Source organism: Dermochelys coriacea, chromosome 5 (assembly GCF_009764565.3).
Source record: "Dermochelys coriacea isolate rDerCor1 chromosome 5, rDerCor1.pri.v4, whole genome shotgun sequence".
Lineage (NCBI taxonomy): Eukaryota > Metazoa > Chordata > Testudines > Dermochelyidae > Dermochelys > Dermochelys coriacea.
In genome coordinates this window covers 93257066-93276948 of record NC_050072.1, presented here as the reverse complement: position 1 = coordinate 93276948, position 19883 = coordinate 93257066, and the positions used below count along the sequence as shown (strand labels likewise).

Below are 19883 nucleotides of genomic sequence, written 5' to 3'. Positions count from 1 at the left end.
GCAGGTGGGTATTGTAGTTGTAGGAATGCATGATAGAGATCTTGTAGGTGTTTGTCTCTGTCTGAGGGGTTGGAGCAAATGCGGTTATATCAGAGTTGGCTGTAGACTGGATCGTGTGGTATGCATAGAGCGGCTACAAGTGGCTACCTAAGAGTGGCTATCCTTCAACAAAAAAGCTTCAAAAACAGACTGCAAGGAGAAAAGGAGTACTTGTGGCACCTTAGAGACTAAAATTTATTAGAGCAGAAGCTTTCGTGAGCTACAGCTCACTTCATCGGATGCATTTGGTGGAAAGAAAACAAATTTTTCCACCAAATGCATCTGATGAAGTGAGCTGTAGCTCACGAAAGCTTATGCTCTAATAAATTTGTTAGTCTCTAAGGTGCCACGAATACTCCTTTTCTTTTTGCGAATACAGACTAACACGGCTGCTACTCTGAAACCAGCGAGAGTAGGAAGTGTGTATTATTTGTAATACATTATCTCAGTGTAACTAAACGTGGCAGGAAGCAGAAGTGCTGATCATTTCTCTATGTACAAAAGCAACATTTGAATCTGCCATTTACTTCATTAAATGGAAACACAGTTGTCAATTAATTTAATTTACACAGAAAAGCCTAAGGAGACAACTAGAACCTAGGTCTCCTCACATTTCCATGCACCTGCTGCATCAGTTAGAATTATTTTCTAAGTGCGTATTTAGCTCTGTGAAAGAAAATTATAAAATTCCCAATGAGAGATTATATAATCTAAGGTTATGTTTTCACTGACAGATGTGTTTTTACAGCGAGATAGCTAATGCCAGTTAGCTATCTCTCTGTAAAGACATACTAGGGACAAGGCACTTTAGTTTTACTATGAGGCAAACTATGCACAGTCAAATCACAGGTGGGTAGGATATAGTACCAACCTTGTGGGAAGCACTGCAAGTGCCTTGTTTGTGATTTGGATTTTACAGCAAAATACGGTAACCTGGGAAGGATAGTTAACACTTGTTTTGGTTTTGTTAAAACCAAACACATGGTGTCAAAGAAAAACCCAATAGCCCTGTTCCTGTAAACTGATCCCATTGAAGTCAGTGTGGCTCCCCAAAAACCACATAGAACCGATTGCATAATCAAGGTCTCAGTGTAAATTAAGGCCCGGATTCTATAAATACCCTGTGCATATAAGGACTCCCAATGAAATCAGTACTTTCACTAGTTCAAACCAGCAGTAATGGTTTACAATATTACCCACACTCAAAGTTTCCATTGACAAGGATAACAGTTATGTTATGCACATAAAGCTTTCACCATTTTATACTTCCTTCATTTTAGAGTGCCTCACATGTACGACATGAGTCTTTCTTACATGGCTATTAGGATTGCATCTTTGTACATATACACACTCTACAAACCCCATTTAAAATCATATGTACTAGTTTTCTGAAAGAGTGACCATCAATTTGAAACCGCTTTCAATTATTTAACAAAAAAACAAAAACACCCCACACACCCGCACACTAGATTGGAGATACTACACCTCACCTGTAGGTTCTGCTGCTCATTTCTGTTTTATCATTTTCCTGTGTTGTTGTGAGGGCAGGGGTGTTTAGTTGGTTGGTTGCTTTTTGTTGTTTTTTTATCAGATTTAATAATTTTATTAAGATAATGTTGAAGTAAAAAGAAAACGGTACAGAGTTTAGGCATAGAAGTTTCTGGTTATCAGGGAATAAGATACAGATTATCAAGGGGTGCAAAATTCGGTTTAGGAGTGGGTGGCGTAAGGAATACACAATCTGCAATCTCCCCGATTGGGGGTAAAAGTTTAATGGGTCAAAGTACAGACATTGAGCTATGGGGGTACGTTGTCCATATAATGGACATGTTCAGGTGTGGAGTATAACGAGCAGATATGATGTGGACGGATCTACCCTCATTTAGTGGTGTTTAATGTTCAGTGAGTTTATGGTTCCAGTTCATATGGTCCAATGGAAAAAAGTCTCTCAGTCCCTTTCTGATAGTTGATGCACGATGTCATACTGGCTCACACCTCCTGGTACTGTCGGTGGCCAGTGATTTGTTCGACATAGATGTCCCTAGACCATCGGATGGTGTCAGAGACCATGAGGCGCCGCATGAGCTGTGCATAGCATCGACCGATCCCACAGGTCCGCAGCACACGCTCGTTGCAGGGGTCCCAAGTGCCCAGGGCTCCAACGATCAGGGCATCCATCTGCACCTCGTATCCCTTTGCTCTCAGGGTGTTGGCCAGGGGGGCGTATTTTTCCAGCTTATGAGCTCGGACTTTACGGAAGGCCGGGATCCTGTTCTCGAAGGAGACCGGGATGTCGACGAGGACGATCTTTTTCTGGGCCTCGTCGGTGACTACCACGTCAGATTGCAACTGGCTATCGGTGCCGGAGATGGTGCAATTCATGGCGACCTGCCCCAGGTGTGGTGCAATGGCTTTCACTAGGCGGTTCTGGATGGCATTGTGGCGCAGCTGCCAGGCTCTGGAGTGGGGTTTGCAGCAGCACAGGACGTGCGGCAGGGTCTCGGAGTAGCCGCACTTCCTGCAATGCTCGTCTCGGTTCCCGTGGCGGACAGCTCCGTTGAGCAGGAAGCAGTTGAGCTGGGCACGGTGGATGAACCGCCAGTTGGCGAAACGGGTGAAGCCGTCCCCGGCGAGGAAGTGGTTGCTGGCTTCCCATTTGCTGGTCAGTTTGAAGGCTTTATGATGTTCCAGTTTAAACTTCAGAGTTTCCATGTACAGCGAGTGGATGGCCGCCCTCAGGGTCCTCTCCAGCATGCCCCGGCGCTCGGGGTGACGATGGTGTTGTTGTCGGACCTGATCTGTGGCACCAGGACTCCCAGCTCCTAGCGCTCCTCGCACCATTCTCAGCAGCAGCCAATGTGCTTCCCCAGGCAATGCGTGGCATTGCGAGCATGGGACTGTTACTTACACACACACACACACACACACACACACTGTATGAAAGACCTACACAGACAAGTGTGCATACAGATTTTTTTTTTTTTTTAAGAGGAAATAGTGAAACTAGGTGCAAAATGTTGTCAAATGCACAAAGTAAATGAGCTGGGGAGAAAAAAAAAAAAAAAAATCTATTCTTCCTCTAGTCTCTAATTGCATCACCTATGGTTACTACAGCAGGCCAATAATTGCCAGATAAGAGCTGCTTTTTACCTTAGAAATGCATGGATTTCTCAAACTAGATTTCCTTAGCTTAAACTAAAAGCAATCAATAAACAAGGAACAAATATAAAGTCTCCACAACAAAAAGAAAGATACATGGAGTCATTTTAGCATTCTGCATCTTCAGTGAAACACAAAACAGCAGCCACTTCACAGCTGTTGCTACTATCAGGGAATAGGCCTCTGTACTTAAAGGTGTGCTACAAAAAACAAAGTGAAAACATTCCCTTCTGCCAGTTACATTACTACATACACAACACTAAATGACATTGGGGGTTCCAGATTTATTCCTGCTATGTGACTTCCACAACCAATATACTTTGTTTATAAGAAAAAGGATAGAATTGCTTATTATCAATACTGCAAACTATTGAGCGCCCCAGTAAATCACTAGTAATAAGACTGAAGTCAGAATTTAAACAGATCTGTGAATGATGTTCAAGCTTCAATGCCTCAAGCCCCGCTCCTGCATAGTGTAGGAAATCTCAAAGCTAATAATTAACATAATACTTTATGTAGCACTTTCAATTCTAAGCTCTCAAAGAAATTTACAGAAGTATTGAGTATTATTTTTGCCCCTTTTTACAGAGGGAGAAACTGAGATGAATTTACCCCAAGTCACATAGCAAGTCAGTGGCACAGTTGACAACTGGAGTCAAAATACAGATTCCCCATGCTGTGCTTTAAACATTAGACCATGTGTCTCCTAATTTTACATTCTGATTGGTTAATAGGCTCCAACAGAATGTACACATACAGTACTTTTATTAAGTTAACAGCAGTATTATGTAAAAGGATTAATTCCTTACTGGTTAAGAAGATTTTGAATAAACCGCACAGTGCTAGAATTAATTTATTTTACTATCCTGTCTACAACAGTTTAAGTCTCTTTTAGAGTAATGCTAACAGATTTTCAGCACTGAAATATACGCAAAAGACAAGCAAAGGGGGAAGTGAAGGTTTGGGGTTTTTTTTTTTTTTTTTTTAAGCAAATGATCATTACCTCTTCTAAAGGAATCATTCATTTTTGTTTTACGGTCATACTGCACTGTTTCCAAGGTAAGCAGAGAGTATAAAAAGACCTATTAAGTGTTCTGTTTTATCTCAAGTTTCCAGGGTCACTTTCAATGACATAGCTAGTTTTCCTTTTCCTCTAAAGTAAATGTTACCAGAATATGGATTTCCTTATAAACAAAATAATACTTTGTACTTCATGTCTTTCATCCCCCAACCTTTCTTAAGTAAACTTCACAATACCCTGTGAGGTCAGTAACGATTACACATATTTGCAAGGATCATTTCACTCACTACTGAAATGCAGCCAACTCTAGGGTTGGAATGCAACAGCTATTTAACAGTATACACAAACACCAAGATTTTGTTATCAGCTGACGTTTATATAAAATAAAAAGTAAAAAAAGGAAACAACAAGATTTGCATGGGGAAAGAGAATGGAACAAGACCGGATATAATAAACAAAGGTGGGATGTAGGAGAGATAGGTCATGTAAAGATTTGAAGGAAAGGACAACATTAAACTTGACTTAATAGACATGGGATTAGAACAAGATTAGAATGTAGTCTAATATGCGGGCATGGAAAATTATTTTAGCTACTCAATTCCGGATGAACTGGAGAGAAGCAATGGAAAATGAGGAAGACAGAGAGAAATAGGTTGTAGTATTTAAGACATCAGCTAACCAAAGCATAGTCATGCAGTGTTGGGATTAATAGGAAGTGATGTATTTTCACTACGTGATAAAGAAATGAACAGCAGGGTTCATTTGTCGACAGCTTGGATGCGAGAGGAGAGAGAGAAAGGAGTCCGAGATGACCTCGAGGTTATGAACCTTGGTAGCAAGAAGGATGGCAATAATTGTCTGCACCAGGAGAGAAGAGAGGAAAGGGCTTAGAAGGCAATAGGAGGAGACAGAACTTATCTACAGTATATTTAATTTGATAAACAAGGACACCCAAGAGATAGCAATGCCACAAAAGTGAAAGTATATTTCTACATCAACAGGAATCATCCTATTAAAAAAAAATATATCAGATAACAACTTTGCTCGTTATCTGGCCTGAATGATTGAGCCATCATCAGCTATGCACAGACTGTCAGATGGTGACAATCTAAATCTGTAGGGAGAAGACGCAGAGATCTTATTCCCTCAGAGGGATTCAAATCCCATTTTTTTGTGAAAGATAACTTACTTGGCCTCCATCAAATTATGGAAACATGATGATTTCAAAGAAATATAAAAGTTTGGATTCAAGTGAATGCAACAAAAAATCCTAAATAGGATGTTTCCACACAGCTGATTTGTTTTGGCTCTAACCTTGAGTGCATTATTCCTGTTAAATGATCTCCCAGTTACATCAAGCGATTGATCACGTGATCTAGACAGAACTGAGCATCTCAGAATGCCAGAAGTCCCTATCTTGGGAGGTACAGAGTACCTTCAGTTCTCTTGCAAGACAGGGGAATTCATGAAGTCATTAGGAGTGGGAGATGCTCTACACCTCACAGGAGGCACTCAGCACATAACAGGATCAAATCCATTATTTGAGGAAATTTCAGTTGTGCTGGACTGTGTCTTATTTATGTTGCTATTTTTTTTCTCCATTGGCTTTGAGGGGTTTTTTTTTTATTATTATTATTTGTATTACAATAGTACCCATAAAGTGCTAGGCTTTGTCCAAACATATAGGATGACACAGTCTGCACCTCTAAAAGCTTATGTTCTTGGAAGACAAACAACTAATGGAGGATGGGTAGAAATCAAAACATTAGTATATATTATTATATGTATAATTATTTTAAATTAGTATCAGCTACTCCCAACTTCCCCTCTAACTAGTAATTATTAACTGGCTAATTTTGTGTAGTGAGAAGTGCATCATCATCTCTTTTCTTCACATAATTCATAACAACGATAAGTCAAAATTTTTAGTACATAAGTATTTCAACGCGACAAGCAATTTGGAAAAAAAAAAAAAAAAGACCCAAAAGGTTATTATGCGAGTCTAATGGCATAAACAGACATCAATTCCTATTCAGGCAGTTGCATTTACTTCTAAATTTCACACTAAGAGAGACAGAGAGACTGGTATTGAATAACAGGACAGCTTTGTGATATTAATAAATATCTTCAAACCCTATGAAGGTAAGAGAGTCAAGATTTTTTATAAATAGGAAATGCTAATATACGTTTTTTGCATCCCCGACCTACATCTTCTATCTCCATTTCCTAATGGATGAATTGTTACAGCACTATCAAGCAGCTCAAGGCATTTGCTGGTTATGGCTCTGACATCACTTACAGGATAAATATAAATTCACTAAATCTCCTGCCTGCTGCCTACATAATCCCTTAACCTTTCCCTTTCCACAGCTAAGGTTCATTTTGTCATTTTCATCCCTGGCTTCTTAGCTCTCTGATTTCCCTTGTTCCCCTCTCCTTCCCATTTATTTTCTAAGTTGTCAACATCTCACATGTCTTCACAGTGGGCGTCATCTCCCAATGGACACTGGTCCTTCATCGCAAAAGCTTGCTTCAGCCTACTCTATTGTTCTTCACATTTCACCGAGCGATGAGAATTTTAAAGAGAACCCTTTGGTTAAAGTTTATTTTGTAAATTGGTATATTTCTGTAAGACACAACAACAAGAGAATATATTAAAATTTATTCAAGAAGATGGGTCCACAATTATTAATGGAAAGATACAGGAGACTGCGAATGTCACATTAAAGAATAAATACCAACATGCTAATTGATTCCCTAAATTACAGCAATGAACATGCTCAAGAGAAAAGGTAAAAGAAAAAACCAGTTCATAAATAATTTATCAGTTTCACAATCTAAAATAGGTCAGAAATATTTTCTGCAAAAGGCTGTAGAAAATTGATATAGAAAGGTCAACGTAAAAATTGATGGAGCATTCACAACAGATTGTAATGACCACTCTCAGATTTGGTCTTCCCCATTCTTTTTTTAAGTCATGCACTAAGAGGTGTAAGACCTATGAGCAGATAATGAACTTTCTTCTGCTTTGGTTATGGTTTTCCTTTTTGAACCAAAAAGGAATTTTTCCATACCTTTTTTCCCTCCTAATTTGACAGCTGGACTCACCAAGATATGAAGTTTTAATAACCAAATCATCATTTATGTACCAAAATAGTGATGTAATGAAACTATAAGCAAATATATACATTTCTATTCAGGAAAGATCAACTCAACTGCAGCATCTTTTGTTGAGACGATCCTGTTACTGGAGTTTTACAGCTCAGTTGACTGAAGCGTAAGGAGATCAAGTAACTTGCCCCAGGTCATTCAATATTTTTACAAATTGTCACAAAGAAAGTAAAAAGAAAAGGAGGACTTGTGGCACCTTAGAGACTAACAAATTTATTAGAGCATAAGCTTTCGTGAGCTACAGCTCACTTCATCAGAGCTCACGAAAGCTTATGCTCAGATAAATTTGTTAGTCTCTAAGGTGCCACAAGTCCTCCTTTTCTTTTTTACCAGCTTTAATGTCTCAATAATAAACTATGATTTGGAGGTGGGGAGTTCTTTCACACCAACTTTACAGAGTCTCTTAGCAGAGTCAGAGCAGCTGGAGTTGAAAGACCTGAAATGCCAGAAGCTGTTAAAGGCTATCAGATTGCAGTGTAATTTAAATTAGAAACATATTACATTTACTAGCCTTTCTAGAGATGAGGGTTAAAATTCTGCCTTTGGTCATCTATTAAAATTAGTTTAATGGTTTCACAATGGTTCATGACAGACATTTGTTCACATAAAAAGCCCACTATCCAATTTGATAGTCCAACATAACACTCTCTACTCAAGAAAGATCAGATACTGGAATTAGCAGGTGTATCAGGATTAAAAGTATATTGGAATAATTAAGGCTCCAATTCAACACAGTATACATAAACCCATACTTAATTTTAAGCATGTCAGTTAGACCCACTGAAGTCAATGTTTGTACAGAACCTAGCACAGTGGGGCCTTTGGGCACTATTTCAATATAAACAACCAACCATAATAATAAATATTGAAGAACAGACCCACTAGTGTTGGATCATATTAAAGAAGTTCTGTATTAAAATCACAAATTAGTTTAAATTCCAAGGTATTACTAAATTAAGAGGTCTTGGTTTTTGGTACTGTTTCTCTCCCTCTCTGTGTGAAACTTGCAAGGTGCTAATTGTGTTAGTACATTCTAAGACAGAGTCTGTTCTCAAAGCAATTCTTTGTAACATCTACTCACACAGAGAGAGACTCAAAGCAATACTCTAACAACAGAAACAGCACCCAGAGACTCCCCGCCCTTTTGTTGTATTCATCTCACTTTGTTAACAATTGTGATTAAAATAGAGATAGAGGATGTATGTGGAAGGATGCTTGGTGTGGATACTAACTGAATGATCAGGGAAGTGCCAGCCTAAGAATCCAATGTCCATCCGCTGAAGAAGGCGTCAAGTGGAAATAACCAGAGGACCCCCGGAGGGCAGACTGGAATCCACCCAACAGCCTCAAGAATGGGAGAACCAAAGAACAAGATAACATCTGCCAGCACGGAGCAGTCAGGAATGTGCCATCTGCTGATTGATTCAGCAACAGCATGATGAAGCAATTCACACAGACTGGCATAGGAAGAAATTCCTATAAAAATGGACTCTAGAAAGTGAGAACTTTGGGGTCTGATTCTGCAAACCAACTTCCAGGAGCATCAGATGAGCATCTGACAAGGCCCTGCTCCCTCCTCATGTCCAGGCCACCTGGCCAGTGGCTTGGCAGGAGCAACTCTAAGGCTGGTAACTATGATAACAACCTTGCAGAACGTGTGTGTGTGTGTGCGCGCGCGCAAGTAAATATGAAATTGAATGGAATGTTATAGCTATAACTGCTTACTATGATTCTTTCTGTATTCACCATAAATGTGGCATTTTGCCTTTTCCCCTTTAATAAGATCCTGCTGGTTTTTATTTTATTGGTATAACATTTGTACTTAAAATACATAGTCTCTAAGAACATGTGAGTCATAAAGCATCCTATCATCTACTCATTAAGGTATTTAGGTTATGGTGACAAAGTTTAAACCAGGATACTTTGATATTTTAACATAATATTGGCAAAACCAAGAACAGAATCCCTGTTTGCTTTGCACGACTCTTCTCTGGGTTTCACAGTTCCTCAACAAATTCTTACTGTTCTGAATCCGATTGCAGGAAAAGGTTCTAAATCCTATTTCTACCATTACCCTCTCCTAAACCTTTACTGAAATCCCTTTAGTATTGTGCTCAGTCAGGAAGGTCAACTGTCTTTTGAAAGTGGAAAAAGAGACAGTGACCACCGTACCTTTAGGTTATTTTCCATGCTGTGTACCTTTTAGCTATGCAACTACAGCTTTACCCTACCACTGCTGTAAGACTGTCAAATGTGCAGGTCCCAGAATGGCTTAACCCATAAATTACAAAAAGTGGGAAACAAGTGTCATTGCAAGAATTAGTTAAGTCTCTGTCCCCAACCATTTCCTGTGTCACTCCTCACTTTATCTAATTTGAACTCATGAAGTCTCACAGCTAAAGAAAGCAATATATTCAATTCTGACCTTTGAGCTACATACCTAGCCCTAAGCTACTTGATGACCTACATGACGACAGTTCTACAGCCCAGTTGGCTAGAATCTGCAAATGCATGATTCATATTAGTCTCTCCCCAACCCACTCCATAATATTTCACAAAGAAAAATTATTTCCAGCAGTAGACACTATTAGCCTCTTGAGTGACCCAAGTGCCACTGGAAAGAACCTTAATGCTAAAATACAAATGCTGTTCTTATTTTTCTTTGAATCCCATTACAGTTACACAAAGAAAATTAAGCCACTTTTTTTAATCCAGTTAACCCCGAGTGCCCTTTATGGTTTGGCTGAGGAATGTACAATTCTGGTTACACCTTTTGTTGGGCCAAATTCTGCAATGAAGCTACGAACAGGTATACAAATGAGTATATTTGTTTAGCTTTATGTTGAAGTGCCTATTGTGAGCTCTAAAATAACTCCACACCTGTAACATAGCTATGGTCAAGGGTATATATTCAAATAGGATTTGGTAATGTATAAGTTTTGAGACAGTGCGTTACAAACTACATATAGCTGCATTTCTCACCCACATCCCCAAAAAAAGCACAAACACATTTCTATTTCTTACTACATCCATACTGCCAGTGCTCAGATTCCATATTAGAGGAATTAGGCTCTACTGTTCTGTTAATGATCAAAACATTACTGTCCAGTGTTTTCCAGCTGTCACAACTCTGGTGTTACTGCTGTTACCCCACAGCACACAACATGGGCTGCTCTCTCCCTTATGAATATGAAGCATTTGGATAACATAGCTAACATGCAAAAAAATTTTGTCCAAACAAATTCTCAGTGATTCTGGGAAGGCATGCAGGAGTTTTGTGAAAGTGTGAGGATGTCTACTAAGGTGCATGGAAATTTTAAAGTGGGTGCTCGTGTGTACCACTGAAGAATCGGCCGAGTTGGATTTTCCTTTTCACATGCTCTATTTTGGACAAATTACACTCCATTCTCATGCTAGAAACCCATCTTTTTGCCCTCTGAAAGCAAGTGGCATTGCATCTATTCTGCATATCCACTGAATGCCCTATCTGGACAAGTCAGCTTACTTTGATTTCTATACCTACCTTCTATTCATCTTGCATACAAAGATGAACTTAGAGTGTCAAGTAGGTTCCTGAAGAATTTTGTCCATTCAATTAAGTCCACACACATGATGCAGAAGCTGAAGCTTGGATTTTGTTCATTTGTTCAAATAATGGAGTTAAGTTAAGAAAGGCCTAACAAAGGAAATGTGTTTTAAGCAAGGCCCTGTATGTTCTACAGCGAAGTCCCTGGATTTTTGACAGACTGGAAAATTGTGTGGCAGATTTGTTTAAAATTTTAAATAGAGATATTTTAAATTGTAATACTAAAATACAATTAGTACAGTAGCTATATTCTAATAATTCAAATTTTATATTGTCTCTGCATATTCAGTTTTTGATACACCAAAGATTTTTGCATTGACAAAGTATAATTGCACTGTATATGTCATTGGGGGGAAGGTGAAGGCTTTGCCAGCTAAGCAGGAGACAGTTTGGACTTTTGGCAGATAGGAGAGAATGGAAGGCAGTTTGGGATTGTGAAACATATATATTGGCTGGACTTTTTGGCTAAAGTGCTCAGCAGTGAAATAAACAGACAATGTTGACATTTACACAGTCATCCTTAGGTTTCAGAGTCCACAACCCATATAGAAAATTGAACACCTTCACATCTCTTAGATCTATTGTTTTGGGCTGTTTGCAGACTCAGGAAGACATCATTTATAATCAGTTTAAGTTTTCAGGGTTGTCTTCATAACTCTGACAGTTAAAAAGACTAAAATGTGCTGTTTTTCTACATAGATCATTTTAATACCACAAATGCAATGTATTTACAGAATAACCTAACTGGTTCCATTACCATAATAAGCTAATCACCTGGCACTCACTCTGCCAAGTCGCTAGAGGACTGTACCTTTTAGCCTTCCAGGCCAGAGGCCAGATTCTCAGCTGGTGTAACTGTAGCTCCAGTAAGTATATGGAACTAGTCTGATTGCAGCAGCTGAGAATCTCAACCTAAGTTCTTTGTTATATAGAGATACTCTTTTTTCCACTGATGTCGGAGATGTGCAGCTTTTTGCAGTATTAAGCTCACACAAGTGCCATTCTGAAGGACATCCAGGTTCATACACTCATTAAAGCTATGGTCTCATAACTACACTTTTCAATTACAAAAGAATTTGACACTGCATGTATACGATGTCAGTAATTCCCTGACACTTCTAGGCATTTTACAAGATCAAGAATCAAATTCTACACTGATTTACACCCTGAACAATCCCATTATGTAGCTGCCCAGGAAGTAAACCAGTACAGAATTTGGTTCAAGCAAAAAAAGTTGCAAAATTCATGGGTCCTGATTTTCAGAGGTGATGTGCACTCACAAATCCTAATGACTACAATTCAAGTTGTGGGTGTTCAGTATCTCTGGAAATCAGGCCTGTGGTGACCTATGGCCTAGCAAAGGAAAAGAAGCATTCTCTTCTGACATGAAGGGCCAAATTAGTGAAGTCAGTATGGTTACGTAGGGAAGAATTTGGCCTCAAATGCTTACAGAATTCTCTGCATTCCTCACGAGAGGACCATATCAGAGTTTGGGTTTTATTAGGAATATTCCCATTTCACCCAAACTGGTCTGTCAAAAATATTACCACAGGCAGACGACAAACTCTGCTCCATTAGAAATTTCACAGGCTTTTTTACATTGTGTGGTTCCCTCAAATGGGTCTGTCTTTTTTCAGGCTGGTAAGAGCAAGGAAAGTTGAGCACAATTAAATCACCCTGATTTTAACTATTCAGCTGTGTTAAATTTGATTAAAAATCCTCATGTGAGGAACTATTCTCTACCTTAAATCATGGGAAAATACCAAGAAATTCAGTTCATTCCTTCAGATATGGTTCACTTCGAATGCTATGAACTTTCTCAATGCTCAGTATTGCTTAAGCGCAAACACTTTTGGATCCTGCTTTCAAAATAATGTTTTGCGGACAATGGTAATGAGGTCCATCCATCACACACCATCATAACGAGGAACAGGTCAAACACTTCATTAGTGCATGTTGTTGTACCAGAACTTTTTATCCTAGGAAAATTTAGGTACAAGGAATACTGCCCCCCCATCTTTATACATATTAATAACATTTTTTGTCCAATAGATCCAACACCACTTGTAATTCATGAAGCTTCTCATATAACTCTCAATAGGAAATCAAGATTACTCCATGAGAATATTGAACAGAACCAGATTCTAGGTACTTCAGAATAAATGGGGGGGGGTTAATAAATTCTCACATGGTTATTGGTCACTTTTCCAGGACAGAGTGGAATTAAAAAAAAAAAAAAAAAAAAAGCAGCACATCAGTCCATAGCGTATTTCAGATGTAAATTAGCATATCTGCTCTTCTGTTAAACACACCCTGAATATATATTTCCTTCATTGTACACAGCAGGAGCAGCAGCAAGGCTGCCAGAGGGCACAGCATCTGCTCATTCACAAAGGAGGTGCTCACCAGTCCTAGACAGGAAAAATAAAGGACAGGTGGAAAGGGCATCCCACAGGAACTGCCTACCACTTTGCCATTAACAAATGGTGTAGAGCCCTAACGATAAGTAGACCCTTTGGAGGTGAAAGAGGGTCTGGCTGTGACCGAATTACTTACACAGATCAAAGCACTAGAAAGCACTTATATCCTGTGCAACAGGGCAGCAGCCCAGCTGTTCCCAACAGCAGGGTGAGGTCTGCTGCTGCAAAAGCCTGCAACGTATAAGAGAGCGCACACACACACACACACCCCCAACTCAATGGATTTTGTTACTGCCAAAAAACAAAACAAAAACAAAACAAAAAAAACTGCAAATCTTTCAGTGTGAAGAAGGAGATGGCACAAGAAAAACTCCAGGATCCACCACTATCAGAAAACAGAAATGAAATTTACAATCATAATCAATAGCCCATTGCTCTCAGGCAGATTTAGCATTGCAGTACCAACTATAAACCCTGTTATACTTTGTTTGTTTCTTTTTTCCATTACAATGTTTTACAAGGAAATAAATATTTTCCAGTATGTCATGGAGACACAAACATTACACACACACACACACCCCAACCAGATTTGTCCCTGGCATCACTCCTGCTAAGTCAACAGAGTTACAAACAGAACTACTACTACAGCCAGCATTTCTGTTAGTTGGTTCCTAGGTGCTGGAACGAGGGGTGATGCTGCACCCCCCTGGCTTGAAGGGGTTTCCATCCTACACAGGGTTTACAATTTGGTTCAATGGCTCTCAGCACCCCCACTATACAAACTGTTTGTTATTCCAGTGAAGTTCGTTCATTTGCAGTACCGTACTGTCCTTTCACAGCAATTCTCTAACAATTTTTCTTCTGGCAGTTTTCCCTACTCACTCTCTCTCCCGTAACCACTCTGTTTATTTGGCCTTTGCTTTCCCTGTCTGCTTCTCTAGAGGCTCTCACTCCCCATATATACAACTTCTCCATACATCCGTAGTGAACACACCAGGCAGTGTGCGTGTGTGAGAGAGAAGAGAATACAACTGGATGGAATGACACACCTGGTGTAAGTGTCCATGCACGATTATGTGCTGAAGAGCACATGGGCTAAAAGGAAAGAGAGGGGACAGGCGGTATGTTACCAGGGAAGGGGGGCAGACCTGTAAGTGCTCCCTAGCGTGGTTGATCTTGCAGAGGGACCTGAGAGGCCAGAGGGTTGCAGTATTGTGTATTACAGCCCTGGGGCTGCCTGCAGTTTAGAGCAGGGAAATCCTTCCCACTCGCCCATTTTAGGGCGCTCCCCACTCCACGTCCCCCACCCCGGCAGGCACCTGGATATGGCAGGAGATCTCGGAGTCGTCCAGCAGCCGGATGGTGCATTTCATCTCCTGGCTCAGGGATCGGATGCTCGAGCTCCGGAACCGAATCGTTTTCATGGTCCTCCGGCCGCCTCGCCTCATGCACTCGCAGGGGGCGAACATGCACCAAAGCCCCCGCGGGGAGGAGCCCAGCCGCCCGGGCACCTGGACCCACCCACCCCGGGCCGCGCACTGCAGCTAGAGCGCAGCTCGGCGGCCGCTCAGCCCCGAGGCGGCGGCTCCGGCTCCAGCCGCGGAGCGGACACCATCCCGCCGCCGCCGGCCGCGCCCGGGCTCTTCCTCGCAGCCAGCCCCGGGGGGGCCGCGCGCCTGAAGCACAAGCCCCGCCGGCCTGTGAAGAGGCTGGGAGCCCGGGGTCTGCGCCAGGGGCTGGGACCGCTGCTGCTGCTGCTGCTGCTGCGTCAGGCTCTGCTCGCCCGTCTCCAGCCCAGCCTCAGCATCCCTCCACCCCTCCCTGCCTCGCAACCCGCCCCTGCCCCTCCCCACGCCTCCTCCCCCTTCTCTCTCACCTCTTTTCTCTCGCGCCCAGTCGCCACCTCTTGGCTGTCGCTCTCCTTTCCCCCCCCCTTCCCTCCCTCCATTTCTTTCTTCTCTTCCCTGCCTGCCTGGCTTCCTCCTCCCATTTTCTCACCCCCCCGTCCCCATGCACTCAGTGTCTCCTGGGGCACAAGTGGGATTAAACCACGGGCCTGCTCTCAAAGCACCCCCAGGAGAAGGGGCTCCTTGCTGCAGATTTGGAAAAGACAGCAGCTTCCACCTTTGCAAGGAAGATTACGGAAGTGCTAAGGGTGCAAATGCTCTGCTTATTTTAGCATGGCATGTGGCAAATAAACACAGGTTCCTTGACCTAGGGAGTTTATAGTACAAAGCCTCACTCGAACCTGAACCCTCCCCTGCACCTGAATAACTCAATTTTGTGTTTGCAGGAGTTGGGCCCTACTCAGAACAAAAACAGCGGGTGGTAGTGGACATGGATGGAGTAAGAAGATGTAAAGGTATAGAATGCTATATCACTATATCCTATTTAAGAATGTGGGTCTTGGAGCCACGTGACTCCAATGAGAACTAGTCCGTTATACAGGATATCTTCTCATCCCATTAGGTGGTCCCTACCTATCTATGATTCAAAAGGAGAGAAAATGAAAACATCAGATCACCAGGAAACCACTGTCTTGGCTGCTGCACCATCAAGAGGGTGCAACTCAATGCGCCACCAAACTACAAACAGGGTTGCCAGGCATCTGGTTTTCAACCAGGATGCCGTCGAAAAGGAACCCTGGCAGCTCCAGTCAGCAGCACCAACAGGGCTCTTAAAAGTGTGGGTAGCAGCGCAGCAGGGGCCTAAGGCTAAGGCAGGCAGTGAGAGTCTTGGTATTTGGGGCTTTTTTTTTTTTTTTTTTTTTTTTTTTATAAATAGGCTCCTATTACCCCCTCCCATCCTGTTTTTCACACTTACTACCTGGTCACCCTAGTAGGGGAGAGCGAGCGACATAAGGAGGGAGGATGGAGCAAGCGGGGCAGAGCCTCGGGTGAGGGTCAAGGCAGGGGTGTTTGGTTTTGTTCAATTAGAAAGGTGGCAATCCTAGCTACAAAGGCTGTGGCATGTAGTGCAAGCACTAAGAACAGGTATGGTATAGACAGCAGTGGTTCTCAATCTTTCCAGGCTATTGTACTGCTTTCAGGAGTCTGATTTGTCTTGCAAACCCCCACCCTTTCTCCTCACTTAAAAACTACTTACTTACAAAATCAGACAAAAATACAAAAGCATCACAACACACGATTACTTGAAAAATTGCTTACTTTCTCATTTTTACTATCTAATTATAAAAATAAATCAATTACAATATAAATATTCCACTTACATTTCAGTATATAGAGCAGAACAAACAAATCATTGTCGGTATGAAAATTTTAGTTTGTACTGACTTCCCTACTGCTTTTTACATACCCTGTTATAAGACTAGGCAAATATCTAGGTGAGTTGATGTACTCCCTGGAAGACCTCTGCATACCTCCAGGTACATGTACCCTGGTTAAGAACCACTAGTATAGAGGCCTTAACAAGGCTTTTAACAGTTCCACAACACATTCTCATAAACCAGCTAAGGAAATGTGATCAGATTAAAGTACAATTGGTTGAAAGACCATACTCAAAAGGGTAGTCATCAATATTTCACAGTCAGATTGGCAAGGCATATCTAGTGGGGACCTTCCAGGGGTCAGTTCTGGGTCAGGTTCTATTCATATTTTCATTAATGACTTGGATAACTGAATGGAGAGTATGCTTCTAAAGTTTGCGGACGAAGAAGCTGGGAGGGGTTACAAGCACCTTTGACAACAGGATCAGCATTCAAAATAATCTCGACAGATTGGAGAATAGGTCTGAAATCAACAAGATGAAATTCAATAAAAACAAAGTACTTCACTTAGGAAGGAAATGTCAAATGCGCAGCTACAAAATGAGGAATTACTGAGTAGGTGATAGTGCTGTTAAAAAGGATCTAGGGGTTATAGTGGATCTCAAAATTGAACGAGTCAGCAGCGTGATGCAGTTGTGAAAAAGGCTAACGTTCTGGGGTGTACAACAGAATTGTATGCAAGACACAGAATGGAATATTCTGTTCTATTTGGCCCTGGTGAGGCCTTAGTTGGAACACTGTGTCCAATTCCGGGCACTACGCTTTTGGAAAGATATGGACAAATTGGAGCAAGTCCAAAGGGGAGTGCCAAAAATGATAAAAGGTTTAGAAAGTATGACCTGTGAAGACAAGACTAAAAAAAAAAAAAAGGCTGTTTTTTAACCTGAGCATGGTTGGCGCATGAACCACTGGCTGGGGAAGGCTAGTCCCCCGGAACCCCTTTCTGCCTGAGGCCCTGCCCCTTCCGTGACTCCCTGCCAGAACACCACCACCCCTGCCACAGCCACCGGCCCCTGCGCTGGCTAGTGCCCCCAGCCAGGGCCACCCTACAGGGAGACTGAAACTGCATCTAGCAGGAAGGGCAAGCCTAGGGGGCAGAGCATGGGTGGGGCCACACCTGGCTGTTTGGGGAGGTATGGCCTCCTCCAGCCTATGGTACCAGCCACCCATGGTCTTGAGAAAACAAGACAGAGAGGGGACTGAATAACAGTCCTCAGATATGTTAAGGGCTGCTATAAAAAGAGGACTGATCAATTGTCCCCACTATCCACGAAGGTAGGACAAGAAATAATAGGCTTAGTCTGCAAGGAGATTTAGGTAGGATATTAGGAAAAAAACTTTCTACAAAAGGGAGGTAAGCTCTAGAATAGGCTCACAAGAGAAGCTATGGGTATGTCTACACTACCCGCCAGATTGACAGGCAGCGATCGATCTAGCAGGGGTCGATTTATCATGTCTAGGCGAGCTGCAATAAGTCGACCCCTACACTCTCTCCTGTCAACTCCTGTACTCCACCGCCGCAAGAGGCGCAGGTGGAGTCGACGGGGGAGCGGCAGCAGTTGACTCACCGCAGTGAAGTCAGTCCACTTCAGCTACGTTATTCACATAGCTGAAGTTGCGCAACTCAGATCGATCCCCCTAGTGCAGACCAGGGCTATGAAATCCCCATCACTGGAGTTTTTTTTAAGAACAGGTTACAGAGACTCTCAGGGATGGTCTACGTTTATCTGTAGCATGAAAACAGTTTATCACTGTTCCTTCATCCTGAAATGGGAAAGAGTTCTCCCGCTCTCTCTGAACCGAGAGCTCCATCAGTATTTCAGATATGGTGTATGAAATAATATATTTGTGAGCACTTTCAATAACTGAAAAATCTCACAGGACTAAAGATACATGATTTAATTCAAATGGTAAAACTCCTATTGACTTCAATGAGAACAGAATTGGGGCAACAGTTTTGAAATGTGCTTTTATTCATATCCTAGAGCAGCTATATGAAAGTTTGAGTTTTTGGAGTTTGATTTTTAATCTTTTATCCTTTATTAAAACGTTATAGATTCATTGAATTTAAGGAGAATGCCATGAAGAACAAACAGAAGCCTATAAAATATATAACAATAACGCCACACACAACACAAAAAAGTGAAACATGATTTCCATGTTTGTATTCAAGTGCAGATTTACTGAGTCAAATACATTCTTGGTATAATTCCACTGAAGCCAATGGAATTACATCAGGGATATTTCTGTCCCACTCTTATCCTTATAGAGAGAGCTAGAGTCCTGGAATTAAATCCTATCACTGGGAGATTTGCATAAAATCTATGCCCAAAATTTGTCCTCAGAAAACTTTGCGTGCACACACCCCTAGGATGTGAGCATGAAGGTACATGTTACACTGCATCTGCTCTGTAGAGTGTTTTTGGGTTTTTTTTGGGACTGGCAGAATATTTGCCTGGTCACATAAGTGGAAGGTGGAGTAAAGTTAACGGCCTGGTGGTGCATGCTTGCAACAAGAGCTCAAAGTCTGATAACAAAATGGATTTCTTTAATAAGACCCCTATTCAGGGAAGCATGACCTATTCAGGACCTTAAGTACAGAAGGAAGAGATCTTCCCCTTGAGCAGCCTTTGTCATTTGAGTCCCACCCATGTCAAGTCAATGCCCACAAACCAAATAATTCTACCACCTAGCATATGTTATCACAATATAGTCAAACACTCTTGCAGCCAACGATTTCTAAGTGACAGCTATGTTTGTGGCAGGAGAGATTAAAGAATATACAAGAGGCATTTAGACTTGCAAACCTTGACAGTGTCTGATCTGTATCCAGAGAATTTTATAAGAGTTACTATCAGCTTGAATTTTAAAATTATAAATATATAATTGTATGCTCCAATTATATATTCTGATAATTTAAAAAAAAATTTAAAAAAATGTATAAGGGTTTTTCCTGCACTCATGTTGCTATTTATACAGCTAAAGGCCAGAAGGCACCATCCTCTAGTCTGACCTCCTGTTTTCACTGGCAATTACATGTCACCCAGATACCCTACAATGAGCCCACTCACTTTTCTGAGGACTGAAATACTTTGGTCCAACTAAAGCTAAACTGTTGTGTTCAACAGGCAGACAACAAAAGAGACCACATTTCTCTCTTGCTGAACTTTTTATGCATGTGCGTAACCCAAATGGAGTCAA

At 41.4% G+C, this 19883-nt stretch overlaps 1 protein-coding gene across 8 annotated transcripts in view; it reads right to left on the bottom strand.

Annotated features, from left to right (window-relative positions):
• The window catches only part of FRMD3 (FERM domain containing 3), a 256992-nt gene that overhangs the window by 222750 nt on the left and 14359 nt on the right, over positions 1-19883 (bottom strand). The window contains exons 1-2 of one of the 8 annotated variants that reach the window (XM_043514614.1): positions 14716-14845; positions 6691-6845 (exon numbers count right to left, since the gene is read on the bottom strand). The exons of 3 other annotated variants lie outside the window; for them this stretch is intronic. Coding sequence is in view for 3 of the 5 variants with exons in the window: in XM_038403429.2 (XP_038259357.1) it covers positions 14716-14865 (150 nt within the window). In the remaining 2 variants the exon portion in view is untranslated. Of the gene's footprint in view, positions 1-6690; positions 6846-14715; positions 15295-19883 lie in introns of those variants that run through there. 4 more of the 8 variants (XM_038403429.2, XM_038403430.2, XM_038403432.2 and 1 more) reach the window with 4 other exon arrangements.